This window comes from Nyctibius grandis, chromosome 6 (assembly GCF_013368605.1).
Source record: "Nyctibius grandis isolate bNycGra1 chromosome 6, bNycGra1.pri, whole genome shotgun sequence".
Taxonomy (NCBI): domain Eukaryota; kingdom Metazoa; phylum Chordata; class Aves; order Nyctibiiformes; family Nyctibiidae; genus Nyctibius; species Nyctibius grandis.
This window is the reverse complement of record NC_090663.1, coordinates 87,274,079-87,297,946: the sequence shown is the minus strand read 5'-3', so window position 1 is coordinate 87,297,946 and position 23,868 is coordinate 87,274,079. Positions and strand designations below refer to the sequence as shown.

General features: G+C 51.1%; 2 protein-coding genes across 3 annotated transcripts in view; both read right to left on the bottom strand.

Moving 5' to 3' along the window:
• The window catches only part of LOC137664547 (albumin-like), a 369,558-nt gene that overhangs the window by 174,238 nt on the left and 171,452 nt on the right, over positions 1 to 23,868 (bottom strand). The gene's annotated exons all lie outside the window — the stretch shown is intronic.
• LOC137664625 (bifunctional methylenetetrahydrofolate dehydrogenase/cyclohydrolase 2, mitochondrial-like) overlaps positions 10,469 to 23,868 on the bottom strand; it is a 62,837-nt gene continuing 49,437 nt past the window's right edge. The window contains exons 8-11 of the mRNA XM_068402881.1: positions 12,832 to 12,915; positions 12,265 to 12,388; positions 11,536 to 11,682; positions 10,469 to 10,552 (exon numbers count right to left, since the gene is read on the bottom strand). Coding sequence (XP_068258982.1) covers positions 10,492 to 10,552; positions 11,536 to 11,682; positions 12,265 to 12,388; positions 12,832 to 12,915 — 416 coding nt within the window. The 3' untranslated portion in view covers positions 10,469 to 10,491. The remainder of the gene's footprint in view (positions 10,553 to 11,535; positions 11,683 to 12,264; positions 12,389 to 12,831; positions 12,916 to 23,868) is intronic.

The window sequence follows — 23,868 nt, the reverse complement described above, 5'->3', positions numbered from 1 at the left end:
AGCTCTGAAAAAGAAGTTGCTGCATTGGTCACTCGGACGTTAACCTGCGACAGAGCCCTGGCACACCTCCCTCAGCCCCTTTGCGTGCAGTGCAATTAAAACTGGTTTTGATTAGCTGGCGGCTTTTTTATCATTGTGTTTCCTCTCATTTCCCATGCCTTTTCTCAGTGTGTGTACAGCAGAGAGAAGACAAATCCTGCTTGGCCACTGCAGCCCCGGGGACAGAGGCAGCACTGAGCAGCTCCGGGGCTACAGCTCGGTCATTGGGGGCAGCCAGGGGCTCTGCAGGGCCTCTCCTGTCCCCCTCAGACCGGAGTTCCCTTCCCACAAGACCCCCATAAGTCCCAGGGCCTGGCGTTAGCAGAGAGCGAGGGTGCGTGAGTGGAGTTTCTCCAAAGGCAGAGACTTTGGAGTTTGGGGTCTCTTCTGTCAAAACGTGGGGCTGGTTGTGTGACAATGGCTGAAGGGAGGTTTGTAAACTGGGAATTTTCCTTCCCCCCTGCCTGCCCTCCTCAAGGCCTGCTTCCTCAGCGAGGCATCCTCCTGAATTTTCTTTTTTGCAGGTGTTAAAATGAAGTCTTTCTGCCCGTTCTTTGTCAGGGGTTCACTGGAAACATTTTCAATTAATTTTTTTAAGTTCAGTTGGAGGAATATACTGAGCACTGAAACTCCCAGCCCCGTGCGCTACGCTCGGCAAACTGCTCAGGGACTGAAAGGAGCAGCTCGGCGGGGGAAAGGTTGAATGACCCGAGTAAATTGCCCGTGTTACCTGCGCTGTTTAGAGACCAAACACGGCATAGCCAGCGCCTGACTCACTATTCCCTCTCTCCGCCAGCCTCCAGCCGATGGCTCCAGCAGAAGGGGCAGCCTGGCATCACCCAGCACCGCTCCTCGGCGTGCAGAGAGTGCAGTGAGGTGGTGCTGCCCGCTGGTTGTGCACGGAGGGGCCGCAAGGCTCTCCCCCGTGGGGCAGGTGGCTGTGCCGGCAGGGCAGGGCTCACCTGTGGGAAGGTGCTGGTTCCAGTGGATGCAGAGTGCCCCCTACTGAGCCACCGCTCCTGGCAGCACCTGGGGTTTGCCGGCAGGACACCCAGGCTGGGGCTGCTGCTCAGCGTGCCCTTGCCCGCTCTGGCTGGTCCATCGTGCCGGTCCCAAAGGACACGGAGCTTCCCCAAAGGCTGGCGAGCCCGACAGGGTGCACCTCAGAGGTCAGCAGGGAGCCTGTGCAGGGAGCTGCACGCACGGGCACAGCCCCAGTCCTTCCTTGGCGCCTGCCCTGGGCCAGACCTTGCTTTGCACGGGCTGGCGGTGCAGTGGGAGGAGGTGGGTGGTTCACTGCCCCGTTCTGGCTGGCAGACATGAACGTCTTGGGAGCCAGGTTGGTCCTTCCCATGTCTTGACCATCTTTTTGCTAGCCCTGAAAACCTTCAGCACAGCCTGGACTCAGCACCCAACAGCACCCAGCGCGGGTGGTGTTGGTGCCAACTTTTTTCCCCTCTGGTCTCCGACTGCATCTGTGGAGTACGGCTCTGTGGCCACGCCGGAGGGGAGGCTTCTCTCTGTCGCTTTGCCTCTCTTCTCCCAGGCACATCTCCAGAAAACGTCCCAGAGATGAAGACTGTGGCTGTGTTTCCTGCTGTGGAGCAGCACATCGTCTGGCTACCTGCAGCCCTGGGGCCACAAGGCCACCCTGTCGAGGATGTGATGTCCTGAGGCAGCAGCTCAACGTCTCCTGCTCTGTGGCGAATCCCGGTAAATTTTGCTGACTTGACACTAATGTGCTCTCTCCTTTCGCTTGGCAGCTCCTGGGACCTGCTGTCCTCCTCGCTGACCATGGCCTGTCGCCTCGAGATGACTGAAAAGGGAGGCTGTGCTCAGGATGTGGAGTTGCACATTGTCAGCTCTGGTTTTGCAGAGTATTGCAATTATATTTCCTTCTGCTCCGACCCCAGGGACCAGGGTGAAAAGCCACCCTGCTCTTCCCCCGGCCACGGTGGCCACTGTCCCTTCTCCAGCCACGCCGTGACAATCAGGGGCGTACAGGGAACCACGGAGGCGAAGCGACATCGCTGCCGACAGCTGCCTGGCCTCGGCAGAGCGCGCTTGGGCATCGTGCCTTCCAGAACAGCCCGAGTGCCAACTGCCATCTTGTTATTCACTCTCTTTACTTTTGATAAAACCCCCGAGAAATGCGTGAAGGGACAAGAAGTATCTGAAGTACCAGCCCATTAATTTTCTTCACTGACATCAAATGTTTATTTTGCCAGGGCGGGCACGGCTGACCTGGGTGTTGGAACATGAGTTATCCTTTCTCATCCATCCGCTCGAGAACAGGTGGCAAAGGGCAATGACTCAAACCGGAGCGGTGTCTGTCTGGGCAGCTCACCACACTTTCACTTCACTTGGGATCTGCAGACGCCAGGATCTTCTGCTATCAGCAGCTCCCTCCTAGGCGGGCAGGGAGCTTTGAAGTGAGGCGTGTGTGACTCCGGTTCCTGCTGATGTGAATCAAGATTGCTGTAATAAAGAGGATTGGGGATGTGTAGCTGGGGTGTTGGCCAGGAGGGAAGGGGACAGGCCCGGATACTGCCTTTTTGGAAGTCCACACAGATTCACAGTCCAGCACAGTCCTGCCACGTGCTAGGAGGTTTTTTGGGAAGGTGCCTGCTGTTAGCACGCTGCCCTAGGCTTCCACTGCTCTATTTTCCACACAGCATGCATGAGGATCTCTCTTGTGACCAAACACATCCTCCAGCACTCACCCACTCGTTTTTGTGCAATGGCTCAATTTGCAAATGCTCAGGGGCAGATCCTGACCCCAGCAGTAATGGTAAGGGCCTGAAGCTGCCAGCTGGGTGAAGCAATACTGGATTTACACTAGAATGGGGAGCTGTCCCTCAGCTGACCATCTCCTCCTCTAATACCACCTCCTGCCAGGCCAGAGAGCAATGAAAATTGCTGCCTTTCCTTCCATTTCCTCGGGCGATCCGCAGAAACTTCCCCCAGGACTCCCCAGCGAGGACTGGCTCGCGGCCCTACCCACGTCCCCCCCAAGGCAGGCTCCCCACGGTGCCCCAATGCAAAACCACCCTCCTGACCATGCCTGCCTGGCCCCACGGGACAGAAGGGGTAGGTGCTTTAGACAGGAATCCCTAAAGAAGCGGAGGCCAGAGCTCAGCTGTTGTAGTCAGTGCCATTTGCCTGGTTTACCCAAGCAAAGTTACTGTGGCCCTTTACCTCCAGTATAATAGCATGTATAAAATATAATGCACTGCACTTTATTTTATATATTCAGAGTACCTTGTCATTGTCAGATGGGCAAAATCATCAGATCATCTCTCTTCTCTGTAACATTTCCAGGACTGTAAGCCAGCACGGTCCCTACGGAGGAGGACACCCAGCTCGCTGCTTTCCAAGGGCGTGTGCAGCTCCTGGATCATTCTGCAAGTGCTCCAGAAGTATCATTCTAAAAAGAAGAGAAAAAAATGTTACAATGTGGAGCTGCGCTCCAGGTAGCAAAAGCTGCATGACTGCTGCTCGTTGGAGGAACAGTGGAGGAACAATCTTTTATAGTCACAAGGCAAGGCAAACTTCCTTGAGATGCTCTCGTACAGATGGAGTGGCAACGATTTGGGGTTACCTTTAAGGCTCCCCTAAGAGGGTCTTGGCCACGCAAGTCTGGCTGACCTAAAGTGCGTTGGCACCAATGAAAGTTGCAGTGGGCAGTTTGACTAACTGAGTTTGTTAAGTGGGGTGAATCATATCTGCCTTTCCTCACCTTGGTGGCTTGGGGATGAAGTCACCTCGGAGATGTGTATCACAAGTCGTTTGAAAGCACATGGCATGTGAGTAAATTATATGGTACTGCACATGCTGAGGGATGGCAGTCTCACGGGAGGACTGGGAACGTGGGACAGAAATAGCACCATGTTTTCCTTCTGTGTCGCGTGTTATTTCCAATAGTGTCCAGAGCAACAGAGAAATAAAGGACACGTGAGGATTGTTTGGGAATTTTCCCCTGGAAGTGCAGCTAGGAAAGTGGATCCAGAGCCCCCGACTCTGATCTTAGATGAACAGGGGCAAGATGAGGCAAAGTCAAATTCAGGCCCAACGGGGGCAAACTGAGCAGAAATGGTGCACAAAGAAGTTCTTGGTTCTTCTCTGAGCCAATACGACTTTTGTCTGGGGCTGCTCCCCACAACAGGCCCTTTGCCCAGCTGGTGGAGGGACCCCAGCTTGTGCACAGGTTTGCGTTGCAGAGCTCCCTGCAGCCGGAGCAGAGCAAATGCTCTTCAGCATTAGTGAGTCCCACAGTATTCCCCCTGATGTGAATGTTTTCTGTCTGAGTCACCCCACCATCAGGAAGAGGAGGGCATCTGGTACCGCCTTGCCACGGCCGAGTTTTTGCCTGGTGTCCTCCCATCGGTGCATCAGGAGGTGAATTTTCGTTACCTATTTGAAGTCATTTCGTGTGTGAAGAAACAATGAATCACAAAGAGGAGCCTACAGCAATTAGAAACTCCTTTCCTCTCACCTTTGCCAAAGCTGGATTTTTTCCCCAGAACAAAGCCCAGGCAAGCCTTCCTGCGCACACCAATGATTACGTAGATCGCTCTGGATTCTGTTTTTTTCACAGGCCATGAGCAAGCCAAGCAGCTCGGCAAAACACTATTTCACGGGCATGTTTTTCATGCTTCCTTGGAAATCCCATTGTTTGCTGGCAGTGCCTGCCTGGCTACAAGCACTGTGCCCTCGTGACGCTGGCTGCCTTTAATTGTGCCAGGCTGCTAGCAAATACGCGTGAAATTTGGCAAACTAAAGAGGTGCCCCTGGAATAAGTCAGCCCTGGCAGTGTGGGCATTCATTTCAATGAATGAGTGCTTTGGGAGGCTGCTCCCAGTCACACATGTCCATCCGTCACGAGACCCGTGCAGACAGCACACCCCGTGTCCCCTCTTCCTTGCGTGTGTCCCCAGCGGGCTGGAGCGTGGGGCCAGCGCTTTCCCAGGAGAGGGCTGCTGAGACACACGGGATGAGTAAGGCCTCGTTTGCATACAGATTGCACACTCACGCTCTGAAGGAGGTTTCCTGGGCACAGGCTCATTTCCTTCTGTACGTAGGTTTGCCTTCATGTAGGAAAAACCCTGTTCTTGAGCTCCTTGGACAGAAACCAGTTTACATTGGCACGCCACAACGGCGTGCTCCTGGCGTGTGTGGGTCCGCCCCAGCCTGGCTGCATGGGGCACACTGCCCCGCTGAAGCAAAGCCGAGTCTCTGCTCTGAGCTGGATTTGGGTATCCCGCTCGTGTGGGCCGTGCTTTGCTGACGAGGGGTCTCATGCCACTCCTAAAAGGCTTTTCAACACCACCAATGCACCAGCATCCTCTCCTGGGGGGCTTCACCCAGGAGGTGTCAGCGAGAGCAGAGGTCTGCTTCGAATGGGGAGGGAGGAACCCAGAGGTGGCAAACGCGGGGCTGAGCGCTTTGGTCTCCACCACTCAAGGCTCTCCTCGAAGTGTAGAGCTCAGGTCTGGTCCCTTCCCTTCCCTCAGCTACAGCAGGTGAAGTAAACTGGTTTCGGACTGGTGCAGGAGCTCGAGCCAGAGAGCAGATGCTGAGAGGAGATCCTGGCAGTGAGAGAGAGGGATTTGTATCAAAATCAGCTGCCTGGCAGGGAAAGAGATCGTTGTCTCTATTCCTTCCCACTTGGGTGATGCTGCTCTGAGTTACAGAAGGGCAGGGTGGGTTTATCTGCAGGAGTTGTGCCCCTCTGCCCCCAACCACTGCCTTCTAAAATCTTTATTCAACATTTACCTGCTTCACTGGTAATGAATAATCATCTCATTCATTCTTAACTCCAGAAAGTTATTCCCAAGCTTGCTCAAGTTGTCTGGAACTAACGTGTTTCTGTGTTAAAAGAGGGAGAAAATTCAATGGCATTTGACTACACTTAAATTATTTTAGGATTTAAAGTCATATTGTCTTAACATGCATGAAACAGGTCACGAAGTATTGCAGCCAGAAAGCCATTTCCCCCCCAAATTAACAGAGTGGTGGCAAATAAAATAAAAAACACTTAAAAGACAGAGCTGAGCTCAAAAAAATGCACAAGGCTTTGTACAGAAATCAGCAATGGCCGTACAGTGTCACTTCAAGAGTCACGTTTCCGTGTCCTGACCCCTGTGAATGCCAAACTCTTCATTTCGCAGGTGTTACGTGCTGCACATGAAGCACACGGTAAGTAAACACATGAAATGTTCTGGAAGAAACTGAAAGGAGGAGAGATGAGGGTGCTCAGGGCCCCACTGACCTACAGCACAAGCAGCCTCACACTCAGCTTTAGAGATGCCCATCGGTGGCTAAATGCACCAGGGCTGAGGCCACTGCCCAGTCCCTGGGAGGACACGGTGCCACTTGCATTCCCAGCCCGTGAGCTTGAGCAGCTCGTTCTGAAGTTGATGTTGGGGCTGACAATGCTCCAAATTGTGCATTAAGAAAATGCTGAAAGCCTTAATTTCCACTTTTTTTTTGATGCACACAAAAATACCAGTTCTCATAAGCTCAGAATGTTCCCTGCTGTTTTGGGGACGAGCACAAACCGCTGCTTTTCCATGTCATGGGGCGCTCAACCGTTCCGCAATACATAGGTTATGAATTTAGGATATGAGTAGTATTTGGTGGTAAAACTTGCCAAGGGCACTTATTATGAAATATGAATGACTTGTTTCCCCCTCTGCTTGATTTGAACTCTCAACTTGGGTGAGTTGAAAAAACACCAAGTTTTGACTAGCAATTAACTGGCTGAAATGAAATATCCCAGTTCAGTTATCCCAGCGGAAAGGAAAACTAAATAAATAGGTGAATACGTTGGGAGAAGAAACAAGCCCCGATCAGATTACTTCCCTGTTTCAGAACCTGTATTTTCCACCAGAAAAAATCCTTTGAGTGGAAAAATTCCCAGCGAAACCACTGCAGAAAGAGTCCTACATCTCCCCGAGTGGAGCAGCTGACGTGCCTGGCTGTGTCATGCTGTCTGCACGGGAATGTCATCATGGAGGCAATGGCTGAGGACCTCCTGCAGGAGCTCCAAACGTCAGGGAGGCCACAGGTGCACTGACTTTGTGAGGTATTGAGTTCTGTTTCCTCCTGACTTCAATACTGTCCCCTTTTTACAGTCAAAAGTCTCCCCATCTTTTCTTGCCCTCGTCTAAACCCTGTTCTTCCTGATTTTCTGTCCCCTTATTACAACTCTTCAGTCTGGTTTCCACCGCCCCCTCTCAGCAGTGGCCTGAAGGCTTAGTGCCCTGTTGTTGTGTGCATCCAGATGGATCTCCACCTCCCATCAGTTAGTCTTCTCTCCTGAAATCACCCCCTATGTCCCCTCCTCTACCGCCTAGCTGACAGCAGTTCTAGGAGAGGCAGCTAAACTGGCTCCTCTTCCTCACTCCTGTGGCTTGTCCTTCCCTTGGCTTCCCGTTACAATGAAGGGCATCAACATGGAGCCTGACAAACCAGAACAGAAAGAGCCACCATCACAGGACCACCGGGGACCACTGACAAACATCCGTGGACGAAGGGTGGTTCCCAGCTGGGGCTGGTGCCTATTCACTGTTGCATCTCGTCTCCTAAACTCCTACTGGGCTTTCCCATCAAGAGGCTGATGCCCTCTGGTGACTGGGTCAGAAGGATCAGACTGGCGTCCATCAGGGCAGGGCACAGAGATTTCTCAATATTTTTTGATCAGTTGTTTTAATCTCCCAGTTTGCTGGGAAAGCTTTTAATCATACAGGATGGCATTATATCATGGGAGTGCTGGAGTAATTTAGGTTTGGCACCGGCTTTATTAAAATAATGATGACTATTTGTGCAAGACCAAACTTCTACATTTACTGATGGAACACCTTCCATCCGTCCTTCCTTCCATACATCCCTTCTTCCTTCCTTGCATCTGTTCATTGCTCCATCCATCCATCCAACCATCCTTTCCTCATCACAAACACAAAGGCTGACTGCTACTGACCCAGCCCAGATTTGCAACACGTGTGTGATTTGTATTTCCAGCCCATTTAACCTCCTCTCTCTCCTCCATACCTGCCCTTCTCATGAGCACCCCGAGATGAGGTCCCAGATGCCCTGTGCAATCCGAGGCTTGCCTCAGCGGGGACTAGGACCAGTGGTCCAAACGTCCTCCGCCTCTGTGATTGATATAACCCAAGCCCACCACGGAGGCTTCCTCCAGCTCTCAGCAAACTTGTGACACGACTGGCTGACACACTACAGGAGGTTTGGGTTTAACCCCTGCGGTGGCCATGGACGTTGTGGTAATGGTAACTCCAGGTTTGGTAACAGTGGGCACACCACAGATGCCGAAAAAGCTTCTCCCTCGAGAACTGATGAGGTGATGGATGGCTTAAGTTACTGTGACTGCTCCCACCCTGATCTCTTTGCAGTTTTGTGGCTGGCTGCTGCTTTTGGAAAGATTTTCCTTCTAATGACCTCTTAAAGAAGTTCGGCTACGTTGTGACCAGGGGAAATATTAACAGCAGTAACATTTGCACAAAAGCATAGCATTTCAGAGAGCTTCCAGTCAGCCCCACTTCAAAGAAGCACCGTCCTCCCACAGAGCACCAAGAGAGGAGGTGTTGCCATTGCTTTGTAGGTCAGACAGCCCCAGGCTGGAAAGCAGCAGTTGTCCTTGCCTGGATCCCAAGGAGCTGGAATGGGTTTCAGATAAAATACACAGACTTGTGGGCAAGAACCACGCAGCAGGGTTACTGACAGGGCAGGGCTGGGAGGGGGTAAGTTTTAAAATGATAGGGAGATGTCAAACAGAGCACCAGTGCAGCTGCTGGGAGCTGTGGTGGGCCAGTCCTCCAGAGAGCTGCCAGCAGAAGCGTCCCAGGCAGAAGAAGTGCACAGCGATACGCTGGTGGCCCTGAGCACTGGTAGATGGCTGTGGTGTCGGGTGAGTCTCCCCAGCACCAGCCTCTAGTCCCTGTCCCCGCCTGTTTCACACACCTACTCTGCCATGATGCAGTTTGACACGGGGGTGGGAGAACTTCCCTGACAGGAGCCTGTAACAGTCGTCCAGGAGGTGAAGCCGTTCGGTGAGGAAGGCTTAGGGAGGGCAACCTCGGAAGCACACCGCAAGTGCTCCCACCAGCAGAGAGCTGCAGCCAAAGGTGACTCTGACAGTGGGCGGTGTGGGTGAGGAAGAGCTGCACCAGAGCGATGGAGGTGGTGCCAGCACAAACCATGGGAAGAATGAGGGAGGTTCAGTCTTGGAGACAAATTATTTGGGGTGTGTCATCAGGACCCGGCTGCCGGACTGGCAATCTGCATCCAGGCGGCACAAGCTGTTGAGGTGGCAGGCTGGTATGTGGCCCCAAGCTCTTCAGTTGCTCAATGAGGTGCACAAGAGAGAAAAACACAGGGTCTGGGAGGGCTGTGATGGGCTGGGAGTAAGATGAGCAACAGGAAAGGTGGAGAAAGGCCAAGCCAAATCAAGACAGTCAGCTAAAAGTTAAGATAGAAAAACCCAACCAAATCCTGCACAGGCCTGAAGTGGACTATTCCTCTTAGCTGTGCCGTGGCTGGGGTTGCCATTAGCTGTCACCAGTTACCCGGCAGAACAGGTTCCTGTGTGACAACTGGATTACAGGACAAGGAGAGGGGAGGTGAAAAGCTGAAGAGCAGCTAATAAGGGCCCTGTGACACAGGGTTAACCCAGTTAACTGGGAGCGACCAACGATCCCCTTCTAACCCAATGCTGAAGGGAGACACAAAGGACTGGGCAGAGCAGGGAAAAATCTGTACTGAGCAGACCCATCTTAAACAGTGACTGACCCACACTGAGGGCTGGGTAGGGACTGGTCTGTAGCACAGCGCTTAAGTGATCCCAGAAGATGGCTAAAGGTAGCCACAGGCTACCTGCACAGACCCAGTACATCCAGCATAAACCCTACAGGATACAGTTTATCCTCCACGAGGGCCTCTGGCTGAGTTCACTGGAGCTAAGGTGCACTGATACATGTTATTAATGATACTATGGTTTCTCTCTCCAAAAATGACTGCTGGGGCTTCAAACGTCCTGCTCAGCCAAGGCATGACGAGTTTCACTGCAATCAAACCACACAGACACTTTGACTCTGTCTAGAACTTTTATTTCAAGGAGTAGAATTGTTTTGAGCATATTCACAAGAATAAATATAAAATTACTCTTCGTAGTAAGAAGATGAGTTTTTATAAAAATATATCTCTATCCCACAGAACCACTTCGGTAGGGTTCTCATTAGGAAATATTATTTAAATAAAAAAATAAAACACTGAAAATAAAATGCTTGACCTATACTGATTGGATCAGGAAACAATTGAAATTTTTAAAAGGATATAAATATTGTACATATTGTTAATAAAAATAACATTTAAATAGAAGGGAAGCCACTGAGTCCATCCAGATGAACACAACACCGTAGGAAGTCACCGTTTCTTCTACAGGGCACCAACTTCCTTGTATTCGCTGGCGTTCGTTTGTCTCCTCTTGTTTCGGTACCTGGAAGTAGAGAAGGGTTAATTCTGGAAAGCCAGTTGTCCACATGTAGTGGAGAGGGGTGGGGGGGGGTGAAGAAAGAAAAAAAATGCTGTATGACCTCCTGTTTATTTTAAATCTCTAGCAGCTAGGCTCTGTCTGTGCTCACTTCCAGGTCTGAGATAACTTGCACGCAGAGTCTCACTCCTCATCTCTTCACTGAAGATTTCACATCTGCATTAAAGTCTTGCTGCTGGTACTGGGTTTGTCTCAGAACTCCTGCTGGATCCTGCCCTGCAGTAGGGCTGAGCACCCTGACCAACAAGGCCGTCTCCTGTTTGAGATGACGTGCCATCGAGTCTCCAGGTAGGGCAGAGGAATTGCGGTGGTTCCCATCTAGCTATCAGGTCTGTGAAGCTGAGCTCTCCCTCTGGGGGTTGTTCCACCTTCTCAGCTCTCTGACAGCTCCTTACCATTAGTTATTAGCCTGACGAACGATTCCTGCTGCTTGTGGGTCTGCTAATGGAGAAGACTACTGTCCTCCATGGCAAAGCTGATAAGGCAATGCTTGTGATATCACACTCACCACAATAACACAGCAGATAAACAAATTAGCTAGTATTAATCCAGTTGCTCTCCAGTTCCTGAGGACTGGGGAAATGGCACTACCAAGAAAAAAAACCAGAATGTTCCTATTTCCCGTCTGCTCTCCCCTTTACCTCAACACACCCCCTAAGACAGATGTGAGCTAACCTACGCAGCCCTCCATCAGGGTTAAAAGGTATCTGAGGGTACTGTTGCCCAGTCTGCAGCTTGGGTTAAGCCAGGCAGTCAGCACACTCCCTTTTTTGAACACATCAGTAAGTGCAGGCTAGCAGGTCTGGATATCAAACTATCTCCCTGCAGTCAAGTGAGTGTAGGCATCCCTGTCTATCTGGAGGTACTCAGCAGACATCTTACTACACACACAGCTCGCTCTCCTGAGCCACGAAGAAAATCTTTCTTACCTTCTGCAGATGTAGTAGCTTGCAATAGAGATGGCGATGAGGAAAAGCAGAACTATGATGACTGTCAGCGCCACGTACTCCTTACTGAGGGGTTGTCTGACAAGTTCTGAATGCACACATCGGACACCAGAGAAGCCCACGTCACACCTGAGGACAAGAGATGCAGAATTAGAGACATAGCCGTGGGGTTCACACTTTAGCAGTCCACAAAGCATGCCATACTGCTGGCCTGCTGCTTCCTCAGGGACAAGCAATTTGAATTGATGTAACTGAAGCCCTTATGGTCCTAGAAATGGTTGCAAATTCTTCAAGCAAACAAGGAACACCCTTAAAAGTGCCTATAGGGTCTTTATTTTGTAGGCTGAATCAAAGGAGAGACCTTGCTGCTTTGCCTGAGGTCTGGATCTCACATCACTGTAAATACAGATGAACAGGGAAGCACATCAGAAGGAGTGTCCCATGTTAAAGTTGGGTTGGTGACTAGTTTCTGGTGTCTAAGATTCTCACCCAGGTTTTACTAGAGCCAGCATATGTTTAACACTTGCTTAAAAGCAGCTGAGTTGTATTACAGATACACCACCCCGCTTTAAGTCCTTGTGAGTATTTAAATACTTTGCTGGATTGGTGTTCCAGCTAAGTGTCAACAGCAGCGAGATCAAAGGCCACGCACGGTCCATCTCCAAGGCCACCTCAGGGGGGTCTGCAGGACACGCTGCGCCCCGTCCGTACCTGCAGTAGTGCTCGTCCAAGTCCACGATGTACACGCACTGTCCGTGGAAGCAGTAGTCCTTCATTTCAGGCTTGCATCTAGTTATCCCAACTTGAGCCACACGTGGACTGTTCTCCGTCTGGACTGCAAGGAGATTTTGTTAGCATCTCACCAGCTTTATTCTCCCTTTGTATTCCCCAAACAATGTACGAGCTTTACAAGTACAACTAATAGTCTTGCTACCAAGAGACCTCCAACGCAGCAGGCATTAAAGCAGGTGAGCCTTCTGAACAGGGAGAGGATTTGCCCAGCCCAGAGTCATACTGACTTTTCCTCTGGGAGTTCCACATAAGCCATGTCTGCTTTTACAGCAGAGCTCTCACCTCAGACAGAGCTCTTTTGCTGAAGAAGCAAGGAAAAGCAGGCTGAAAAACGCTTCTTGTTCAACAACACTGAGCGCTGTGCAGGATGTTGGCAATGCTGCTCAACAGAAAAATTATTTCCAAGGGCACCTCAGCAAGGTCAGCAGCCCAAGGAAGATGGGAACCAAAGACTTATTTACAAAGCAAGCTGTGCAGTACACTTACTTAGTGCTGTTGTGCAGTTCTCCATTTCACCAGGCCCACATAACGGGATCACTGTTGTGCCCAGGACTGCTTGCAATAGGTAACCTGGAAGAGAATAAAAAGAAGAGTCAGAACTGAATGCTTTTCAAGTATAGTGAAGTATTTCAGCTGGTGTAATACAAGAAGAACAGAAGCTTTTTATCTCAGTAGGAAAAACCCAGTGTTGTAAGCTGAAAAAATACACGCCAGAGAGATCTGCTGCCCAAAGAAGGCACCCCAAAGGCAGCCCAAAGAAACATCTCTGAAATACAAACTTTTCATGCAGAACAGAGATCAAACAGAAACCTGGTGTCTGTGACCACCGCTCACCCCCACTCTGAGTGAAAATGGGCAGGAACAGGCTTGGAGAGATTACCCAGGAGAGACAGCAATTAGGCCAGCTCTGGTAATGTCAGGTTTCTGACTAGTCCGGCACGGTGCCTGTGCAAGGGACACAGCCAGGGTTCCACAGTGAGGCATGATAATCCAGAGTTCTTTTGGCAATCAAAATCAAGATGTCCTTGAGTCACAAGAGTTCCCAGGGAGAGACTTTCCTAGGACTCAGCAAGTCAGGGCAGCTGGTGACTCAGCACCCAGCCCAGTGCCCACCGCTGGCTTCAGAGGCCGCATACTGCTCGAGACAGGCTTAGCACAAAAGCTGCTCTTTCTCAGCACAGGGCTTCCTCTGCCCTCTGCTTGCTGTAACCAGCCCGAAAGGCTGGACAGTTCCTGCACTAACACCCACTCTCGTGTTCAAGCTTTTCAGTTAAAAGCCCACTTGCAAGGACAGCCAACACGGGATACCAAACCCTCCTCATCTGGTCACTGGGCTGGAGAGGTTACCGACCATTTTACGGATCCTGGGCCAGTGTTATTCATCTCAGCAGAACCCCGGAAGAAAATGGGTACATTTCTGTCCTTCCTTCACCATCCACACTAAAGAAAACCGCAGCTCAGCAGGTTTGATATGGGTACCAGGGCATAGTAGGAGACTGCACCATGCAGGCTGAGGAGTTTGGCCCATGAGGAACAGCCCATGTTTGCCCCAGCTGGCCATGAAATCCACTTGGCTAACACTCCTGCTGTGGTCACAAACTAACCTGCTCCTGAACTGCTTAGTCATCAGCCCCATTCCACCCCAGTCTGTAATTTGTGTCTTTGGGCTGTTTGCTGCTATTAACCTGTCAGCTCATGCATGTCTAATGGAGGGAGTGTGCCTTCATAATTTCTTGATCACTCTAATTCAACTCCAGTTGTTAGAAAGTTTCATTACATCTCAGAGTTAAATCTAGCAGTGATTTATGGATTTCCTGCAGCTCATACACTTCTGGGTCATCAGTAGGCTTCCTTTAAGCTTTATTCCAGCTAGATACAAAAACAGCAGGAAAATCCTTCTTAGACTAGGTCCACTGAAGTGAGAGCCACGGCAACACATCAATGATGCCGGCACCTTGACTCGTAGAGGAGACCAAGCTGGTGCCACCTGCGCCTGCTGCCATGACTCAGCAGGACCTGCCTTTCACTCCAGCGGGGCAGGACCAGCGAGTTTACTTTCAGGGTGGGATTTTTTTGTTGTTTTTAAGCAGCACCGTGCTCACTACAGAGTTCACCAGGAGAAGCAGTTTAACACTTGTGTAAGGCAATTGGAGTTGTCACGACAGAAAGTTAAAGCGTTTGAAGCGTGAGGCCACCAGCTGACAGACGGTGGCAGCTCAGTTCCTGCTAGAACAGCAGGTCTGAGCTTCAGCCAGGGACCCCGTGTCCAAACGATGCTGGGAAGAGCAGATTTACCGAGTCAGTCCTTCTTCCCAGGAACCAGAGGGTCATTTCCATGGACTAAGCTGCTCCCTCGGCAGGGAGCGGCTGTGGCACAGGACAGCTCTGTCCCAGAGTATACACCGTGTTGCTGCAAGAACAGATGCTGAAATCCTGAGACTAGTGAGAGTCAGTGACCTGAGGCTCCCCCCACGTACTGCTGCTCTCATCTGTGTGTGACGTGCTATGGCAAGGTTTGGTCTGGGGGCCACATGACAGCAATGAACATAAGTCAAGGCAAAATACACCAGAGGTACCTGGGATATCCACTCCTATTGTACTGAGTTAAGCAGATGGATTAAGCCAGCTGACGATCTCTTTTAGCCTACATATTTCTGTTTCAGCTCTCGTACTTCCTTGATCTGAGCCTCATCTGAGCAGCTGCTTTTTAATCTCAAGTTCCCAGTTTGAGAGTTACCAGAACCCGGCTTCTGCATTTGAGAAACTCAAAGCTAGGTGCATGAAAGAGACGGGCCAGCTCTTCTCTTTGCTCAAGGAGGTACCGCTTTCCAGCTAGAGCAAAGGCCAAAACTCAGGCACCTGTGAGGGACAAATTAAAAATAACCTCCTAGTACGACATGGAACAAAGGCTTGCCCCACGCCAGCCATGCGCAGCTACCGATAGCCTCCTCCACCTGACTGCAGGCACACGGGCCGGAGAGGCTGGCGTGCAGGCGTGGGTATTTGCTGACACCCAGCAGTATTCTCTGTGCTGGGGCAAAGTCCTCCCTGCTCCGCACTGTTATATTTTGCCCTTTCCCCCATGCACATACTTCTCCTCTGACATCAGCGGGAGGGGGATCCTGCGGGAGGGTCAGGGATCCACACACCGCAACGGCAAAGGAGAGCCTTTCCCAGAATGATTATCAGATGTGTACCAAACGCAGGACCTGGGAGAGGGAGCTATATCTTTATTCCTTCGCTGTTCACTAAGCAAATACTCTACAGGGTACACGATAACAGTAATGAGATGGGGGATATCCACGTGTGCCTCGCAGGAACGCGAGCGCTGCGCTTATCGCTACACCGCTAGCACGTGCCATGCTGTCTGGGGTCACGGGTGTCCCAGTAAGGTTAACACTGACAGCAGTGCCTGTTACTGGAACGGGAATAATGCCCCTGTTCACTCGTCCTTCCACGAAGGGAAGCCACACAAGTGTGCAGGCCCTCTCAGACAAAGCAAGCACCTCTGGCAGTAAAGGCGAGGTGGGTGGTTGTGTTTTAGACGAGGCTCACAGAAATGCAGAGTTAGCCAGGGAAGCCTTGCAAACAGCTTACTTTTATTCAAGATTTGGCTGTACAACTACAGCCCTTGCTCACATCAGCCACAGCACCTCTAGGGTTCAGATTATCCACGTAGGCTGAGCATTTTTTCCTGGGAAAGGGGAAGCAGTCATCTGAGATAATTTTAACCACCTCAGACAGAGCACACTTCCCCATCCCTGCACTCAGGATACATCATCTGGCAGCTTCCTGATGTTTGAGTAGGATGTACCTGGTGCCCAGTTGCCTGACCATGCCCATCAAGGCAGGTGCCTGACACTCCTCTTCCTGAGATGAGACATACAAGACGTAGAGGTTGCTCTTCTCACCCATGTGAAAGGAGATGCTATCAGCCCTTTCCACCCCTCATCCCCCTGCGGCCTCTGTATGTTTGGCCTGTTGTCTAAATGGAGGCACCAGAGGTGATGGTGCTGAGACAGGCTCAAATAAATTACCCTTAGGGCAACTGGACAGAAGTGTCTATCCTTGTTTCTGGGAAGCAGCATCCAGGTTTCCCCATCTCACGTTTTGTACCCATGACTTCAGAACTGCTGACCCAAAGCCACAGATGCCCAGGGCCAGGCCAGAGCAGGTCTAAGGGAGCCCTGGAAACACCAGCCTGTACAGGGACACTGTCACTCCAACATTGCTACAGGCACACATGATCATCTGCAACATTGGGCCAGGACTTACCCTTAAGCAGAGATAATTGGATGGGCTTTGAGCAGCCTGGCCTAGTGGAAGGTGTCCCTGCCCATGGCAGGGGGCTGGAACTAGGTGATCTTTAAGGCCTCTTCCAACCCAAACCACTCTATGATTCTATGATAACGCAGATAATTACGTATTATGTGCACCCAGTCATCTCAGCACTGCTTCCACCCTGTGGAGACCTACACACCAGTTACCTTATTCACACGCTACCCCTGAGCCTGGGCTGCTCTGCTTTCCACCACATGCGTGGGGGCAGAGGTCCCTACGCCACACAAGCAGCAGAAATCCATTATTGCTTCCAGCCACACACATCAGCCACTGACATTTTCCACGTCTCCAGACTCAGAGACCTTTATGTTCAGCCCACTTGCTGACAGCCAGACAAACGTGACGCAGGAAAACATAAGGTCAGCAGCTCCTGAAGCTGTCCGGTGAGCCTGGAGATCTGCAAGGAGACCAGCACCAAGGCTCCCGCAGTAACTCACGGAAAAGGCAGGGCCTGGGCTTGGCTCCATCACTGCCACATCACCGCGTGGCTGGCACAGCACCGTGGCTCCTCAGGGGTGAGGACGGCTCTCTCCACCACTGCCTTTCTGCTGCGCAGTCGCCAAGCCCACGATAGCCAGGATATGAAGGTGACAATGACTGTCACTTCACTTAGGCTTCAGCCATTCAGCAAGGAACCTCCTCAAGTCTGGCATGATGCCAGCTACAGCCAGTCTTCCCAGCTTCTGCCAGTGGCACCGAGTTCTGCTTACACTACTGACCTGGGAGGGAAAGGCAGTAAAGTGCTTGCACCACTCGTTATGATGCCATCTGGCTATGACTAACCTATCCCTCACGATTAGATTTTGTCCCTGCCCCGGAAATAAATAAATTGGTATACAAATCCATGAAGACACACCAGTTCCTTCCAGTGCCAGCTTTGTGCAAAGCGTGGCTGAGTCGCAAACGACAAGACGTTTAGCCCGCTGTCCTGGCAAGTAAGATTCTGTGCCGCAGCTATTATGGAAATACCTGGCCAAGATGAAAGACAGAAACTCATGCTGCAGCAGATGAAGGAACATCTGCCCCAAAAGAGAAGTCCTGGGAACTGAGCTTCCCCCTCGACCGCGACCCGAGCCCAACGTTACGAGTGGGAGAAGATGCTTTGTCAGTAAAGGAGCGTGCGAGTGCCCCAGGTCTCGGTCCTGCCTCACACCTTTGCTGCCCACGCAGTTCGAGTCACCTCACAGGGTCACCTCTCGGCAGTCACTGCCCAGCGCCCAGCAGAGGTCTGTGGCAAGGATCAGTTGTTGCTTCACGTGCACCCACGCTCCAGGACCCTCGATGCTCTAAGGATACACGTGTTCACTGTGGGCTTTCAGATAGGTTATGTCATGCAATAGAGTAACATGCTCCCAGCAGGGAGGTGGAGAAGCATCAAGCAGGAGGCCACAACCTGTTTTGTTACCACAGGGAAGTCTCTGCTGCTGTGGGGATCCACCTGCTGAGCTCCCCCAGGGCATGGCCTGGGTGAAGGCAGCAGGACCAGAGGACAAACAAGACAGGACAAGGTGAAAGAGAGCAGACTGCACCGTGAGCAGAGATGGGGAGAAGGGGAATGAACATTCACCTTCACTCAGCGACAGGGCACACCTGGGCGTCACACAAGCAACAAAACATCCCACACCACAGAGTGAGACCCAAGCGCTCTGCTCCTCCAGTCACACAGGTACGCCCATCCCTGCCCGTGACTTCACCTCGGAGAAGAAACACGTCGGATTCACCTGAGCTTTACATTTTGCCAGAGGTTTTCCAGCAGTGAGAGAATGCCCCAGCCCCGCGCTTCAGCACCCGATCCCCTCCCGGCCCCGCCAGCCCCTGCCCCGGGGGGCCGCCCCGTCGGAGCGGGGCGCGGGGGCTCCCCACTCACCCAGGAAGAGCAGCAGGCTGCGGGCCCGCAGGCAGCCGGCGTCCATGGCCCTCGCGTCCCGGGACGAAGCGGCGGAGGCACGGCACGGAGCGGAGCGGCGGCGGGAGCGCTGTGGGTGCCGGCCCCGCCGCCCCGCACCTTTATGGGCCGGCCGGGGAGGCGGGGCCGGGAGGAAACGCCGGCCCGGCGCGGGGCAGGTGCCCGGCCCCGGCCGCCCCGCTCCCCGCCCCCGGCCGGGCCGGGCCGGGCCGTGCCGCCTCGGCGGGCAGGGGCCCGGCCCCAGCGCCCGGGGGCGATGCCCCGACGGCGGCTGGAGGGTGCGGCGGCGGGGAGGGGAGGGCAGGCCGGACACCCTCCTGCCCGAGCCCCCCGGCCGTTGGCTGCTCTCCGGGGACATTGGATTTCCCTCACTTTAGCAAGCGTGACTGCAAATAGTACGTGGGGTCACAACATCACCCGTGCCTCCCGGGGCAAGGCTGCCCACGGCTGACCGCACAGCCCCGGCTCCGCTGCCTCCCGCTTGCCCACACCGCACCGGTGTGGCCTGGTCCCCTGGGGCCATTGCGCTGCCACCAATGCTGCCCGCACAGACACCCAGGAGAGCATCTCAGGGCAGGCAGCCAGAACCTTGCTGCCTTCCCTCATCTCTTGGTGTTTCTGAAGTGACCCTCGCACACACATGCTGCTGCCAGGGAGCCTCGGCGCCAGGGGCAGAAATGGGCTATTAAGTTCCAGCACAGGCCACAGGAATGCCGGCACCTCACCCCACACCTGGACCGGCCGCCACGGCCCCAAGGTCAGCGGGTGCTTACACCACATGGCCCCTCCAGCCCTCGGCCTCCTCACAGCCCTGGTAACAACTGATCTGCCAGGTACTTAGCAGTTGACTAGTTACGGCTGCTTTTTAACAACATTCCTTTCAAGCACCTTGTTGTAGCCCACGCACTCTGCTCCTACGTCAGGCAAGGCCTTGTTTGGTGCTTACATCCCATCATCAGAGAGCTGAGGGATACACAACCCCCAAATCACTACATACGCATTTGTCTGAAATATAAAGTGTTTTATCTAAAGAAGCTGCTCACCAACGGTGGTTATTTCTTTTCCTTTTAAAGCAAAACATGTCTTCCTCTGCCTTACCGCTTTCCATCGTCAAAAAAGGCAAGGTGATACCCAATTTATGGCACACCTGATAACCCTATCTCACAGCACGAGGAATTTGAGTATTGACAGTGAGGTGCAGTTCAATACTGATGACTCAAGTATCCACAGGTTCTCCAGTTTATAAGCGGTTATTGAAACGAGAGTTAATTGTAGAAGATACTGCAGAATACGATATACTACATCTCCACGTTCAGATTGTAATTATAAGTAATAAACACAGTAATTAAGGGAGCTGGAATAGATCTGGTACTTACAAATCATACTCTGCCTTATTTTGGGAGCGTTTTCTTAGGTCTGCAGAAGTGTGGAGATGCTGAAATGGAAAATGGCAATGTGTTACTATGGAATTGTCTGTCAGCACCATTTATTAATCACCCAAGCAGTATGAGAGTTGGCAAGATAAATGTAATAAAGACCAGTGTGAAAGCAGCGTTTAGAAGTTCGTTGTCCACGAGTAAGCGGGACACGATATGGGCCAGAATCTTTTTTCTAAGTCCCCTTTTTCCCCCCTCTAGCATTACTGATTCCCCCACACAATCAGTACACCACTTTAAGATTAGCAGACGGTAGCTTTTTTTGATGCCACATGACTTTTTTTATTGCTTCTCTAATTTGGGCTGATCCCCCCTATTAAGGATTTTATTGCCTGCTCTTTCAGGGATCATAATGAGCAAAGGAAGGAATTGCGATGATTAGCACAGCATCTCCGTGTGTGGGCATACAGTGCCTTAAAAAGCAGCATCACTGTAGAACTTCCACTTTATAATTAATTTCCCCCTTAAATTCCTGCATGATTTATCCTCTGAAAGAGAACATTAATTATAGTCTTGTACCGGTATCCAGATACCAAGTAACGCTGACACAATTGGAGCAATTCATTGGAATTTCCTCTTTCAGATTTGAATATATGGAAAACAAGGATCACACACACATCTTTGTTTCATCCTCCTGTAATGTTCTTTGTCTCATGGTATGTGATTTCGCATCTGGCGTCCCTGCTCGCAGCTTTCACCATCCTCTCCTCCACGTGGAGGCTGTCTCTTGGAACACGGTTGATACACACCTTGAGAGGCAGTTTCCCAAGAGGCCGCTCGCACTGCGTGGTGCCTTCCTGCACCCAGAGGTTCACGCTGCATCCCACGGATGGGAGCACGGGGTGACATGGCTGTACAATGCGGAGAGGCAGCTCGGGTTGGGCAACAGAGCACCACGGGTGCAGCTCAGCTGGTGGCCTCGATTTCAGCCGGGGTGAGCTGGCACGCCCAAGTCAAGCCAACGTGGATTTATGCCACTTGGCACCAGACCAGTGAGCAGCCCCCAGAATGCTGTGACATTGCAGGACCTTCTTTACAAAGTATACAAGGAAATACCTTAACAAGTTGTGCAAAAGACTTACTTGCTTTTATCACCTTGCAATGGCTTAATAACCATCTTTAAAGAAAATCTCTATTTACAAAGTACATCAGCTCAACTCAAGTCTGTGTTGTGCTTAACCCTCTTTCAGTGTCACAGGTATTCATGTCTTCTCTTTGGACAGAGCAGCAGATTCATGGCAGTGATTATTTCAAGGGTATGGATTGAGCTTTGCCTATTAGTTTACCTATCACTGATGACACAGAGGATTTTCTATGAACAACATACCCTTTTCCACTTAGAGAGGAAAAAATACAGGTTAAATGTACATTTTTCTGTGCTTGAAAATACTTTTCCTCATGGTGATTTGCTGTAGAAGAATTTTTAAACGTATTTATGGCAATGAACTGCCACTTATGTATGTGTTTTTACATAACTAACACCATACAGGACAAGTGACTGTACTACTTACTTCAGCTGCTTTCTGTAGGACTTGCATCCAGTTTTATGCAGTGTCATTGCGGGGATGGATCTGCATTGTTTTGTCTGTTGAGAATAACACCTATTTGCAAAAGCAACATCATGTTGTTAGAAAGCATTTTTGAAACTGGAAGGAAATCATTCCTAGTCTTGCACTGAAGCACTTGGCACTGTTACACACACACATAAAGTAACAACAAGCATTTTCATAAATACTTAAGAAAATCAGCCAGCATTTTTGAGAACAGCACGAGTGCATACGTCAGTATCTGTGTAAGACATTTTTATATACAGCAAGCTTGCATTGCACAGCGTGAGAGACCCTCAAGAAACACTCTCAGAAGATCAGCTGGCTAATGGGAGCACAGCTCCCTTGACAGCATTTTCATGTGAACTACAGAAGATTAATATCAAGCATGAAAATGATAAGCAGTAAAAAGCATGGGGCTCACATGTGAGTTCCCTAAGAAGGGAACATATTTAACTGGGATACATGGATGAGATAGTCTGGAGGAAATGAAAAATCTTGAGGCAAACTTACTCCGTATAAAGGTCAGTTTCAAATCTGCCGTGTATGTGAGGGGTGAATTAGGTCAAATATTCTTAAACAACTGCGTTCCTATAAACTATGAGAGTTCAAAATGCTGCCCCCAAGGCAGAAAGTGGCTGATGCCTCTTCCTGTAAGTGCAGGGTGAGGTCAAAGCTACTGGACAACACAGATATTTTGCTATTTTTAAAAAAAACAATCCCCCAAATTCATGGGTTTCTTAGCCAACTTCTTGGGTCAGCAATAAGTAGCAATTTAAAAAAAGAAAGAAAAAAACCCCAAACAGCTAATACCCGTCTCAACGTGTCTCAGAAGATGGAGCTGAAAAGGCAGACAGATCTGCCAGTTCATGCTGGATTGCTCCCTACAGGGCAGTTTTTAAAGCTTCATTCTTCTGGCTTGTAGGACACCTCCATTACTCTCCCCTGGGCAGCTCCTGAATGGCTCAACGCATCTCACTGTCAGGAAGAGCTCCATCATGCTCAGCTGGTGGTTTCCCTTTCCTGATTCCAGCTCAGTGCTCCATGCTAACTTATTTCTTACCCTCTGAGGGGTTTGTAGCTTTTTTCATTTGTGGAGTCTTTCCATGGCTTCTGCCTTGGCTTGCTGCTACACAAACCTGCGCAAGCATTTCATCTGCACCTTTGTAAAGGGTGTTATCAAACCAAGTCTCTCCCATATCACTGCCCATCTATCCAGTAATTGTTTCTCCTTGCTCCCAGTGATTTGTTAAGAATATGAGAAGGACCAAGGTGGAAGAAAAGCGGTTTTCCCCACAGCATGTAGCAGGTTGCAAGCAAGCTGGGAGAAAAACACTAGCCCCTTCTCATCAGTCCCATGTGCTGCTCTGTCCATTGGCACCTCTTCCGAGTTCATAAAGTCACCTCTTCAACAGTATTTTTCATTCCCCAGGAAGATGAGAGTTAACCACTGAGAGACAGAACACATGCCAATACAAAGACTGCCCTCTCTGATGGTTCACTATGTGTACACATGGGTGCAGCATTTAGACCCCTGAGCAGTGGCCAACATAACTGAAATCATGATGCAGAAGTGTGTTCCTGGCAGCTGACCATGTGTCCACCTCGGGACAGTGAAATGACAGCAAGAGCCACACCGTGGGGACTGGTGTGACTCAGGAGGCACTCACCAGCTCCCGTTGGGCTCCCACCATAGCAGTCAGTCCTGGCTACGGGCGCTCCACCGCTACCTGCCATCCCTCTCCTGTATCTTGCAGCTGGCGCTAGCATGGGGAAGACAAGAGGGACACACTGTACACGAGTGCCACTGTCAGGGGGAAGGAAAGGCCTGCCTTGGGCTGGAGCACGGCCCGTGCAAAAGCCTGAACACCACGCGATGCACGCAGACTCCACATTTTGGCTGCGGCTCAGTGGTGACTGTCACCTGCACGCCAGCCATGTGCACGGGGAGCTGGGGCACCCTCAACATGAGGAATGTGTCATTAGGGATGACGGAGTAAACAGCAATTCACCTGAAACCAGCTCAGCCAGCACACGTTCCAGAACCCAAATCTAGGAAAGAGGCACGGGTCCACGGAGTATTTGTTTGCCCTGGCAACCAGCGCTAGGCACGGGAAGAGATGCGCTTAGTGGAATTCCCCCATCCACCAGCATTATGGGACACTCCTATTACTGTTCTGATAATTACTGTTAATCATTACTATTACTGAAGTGACCAAAAAAAAGGCTGTCAGGATCAGGCCTTTATTGTGCCGGCTGTTGTCGTGCAGAGGCGATGAGACAGCTGGCCCCA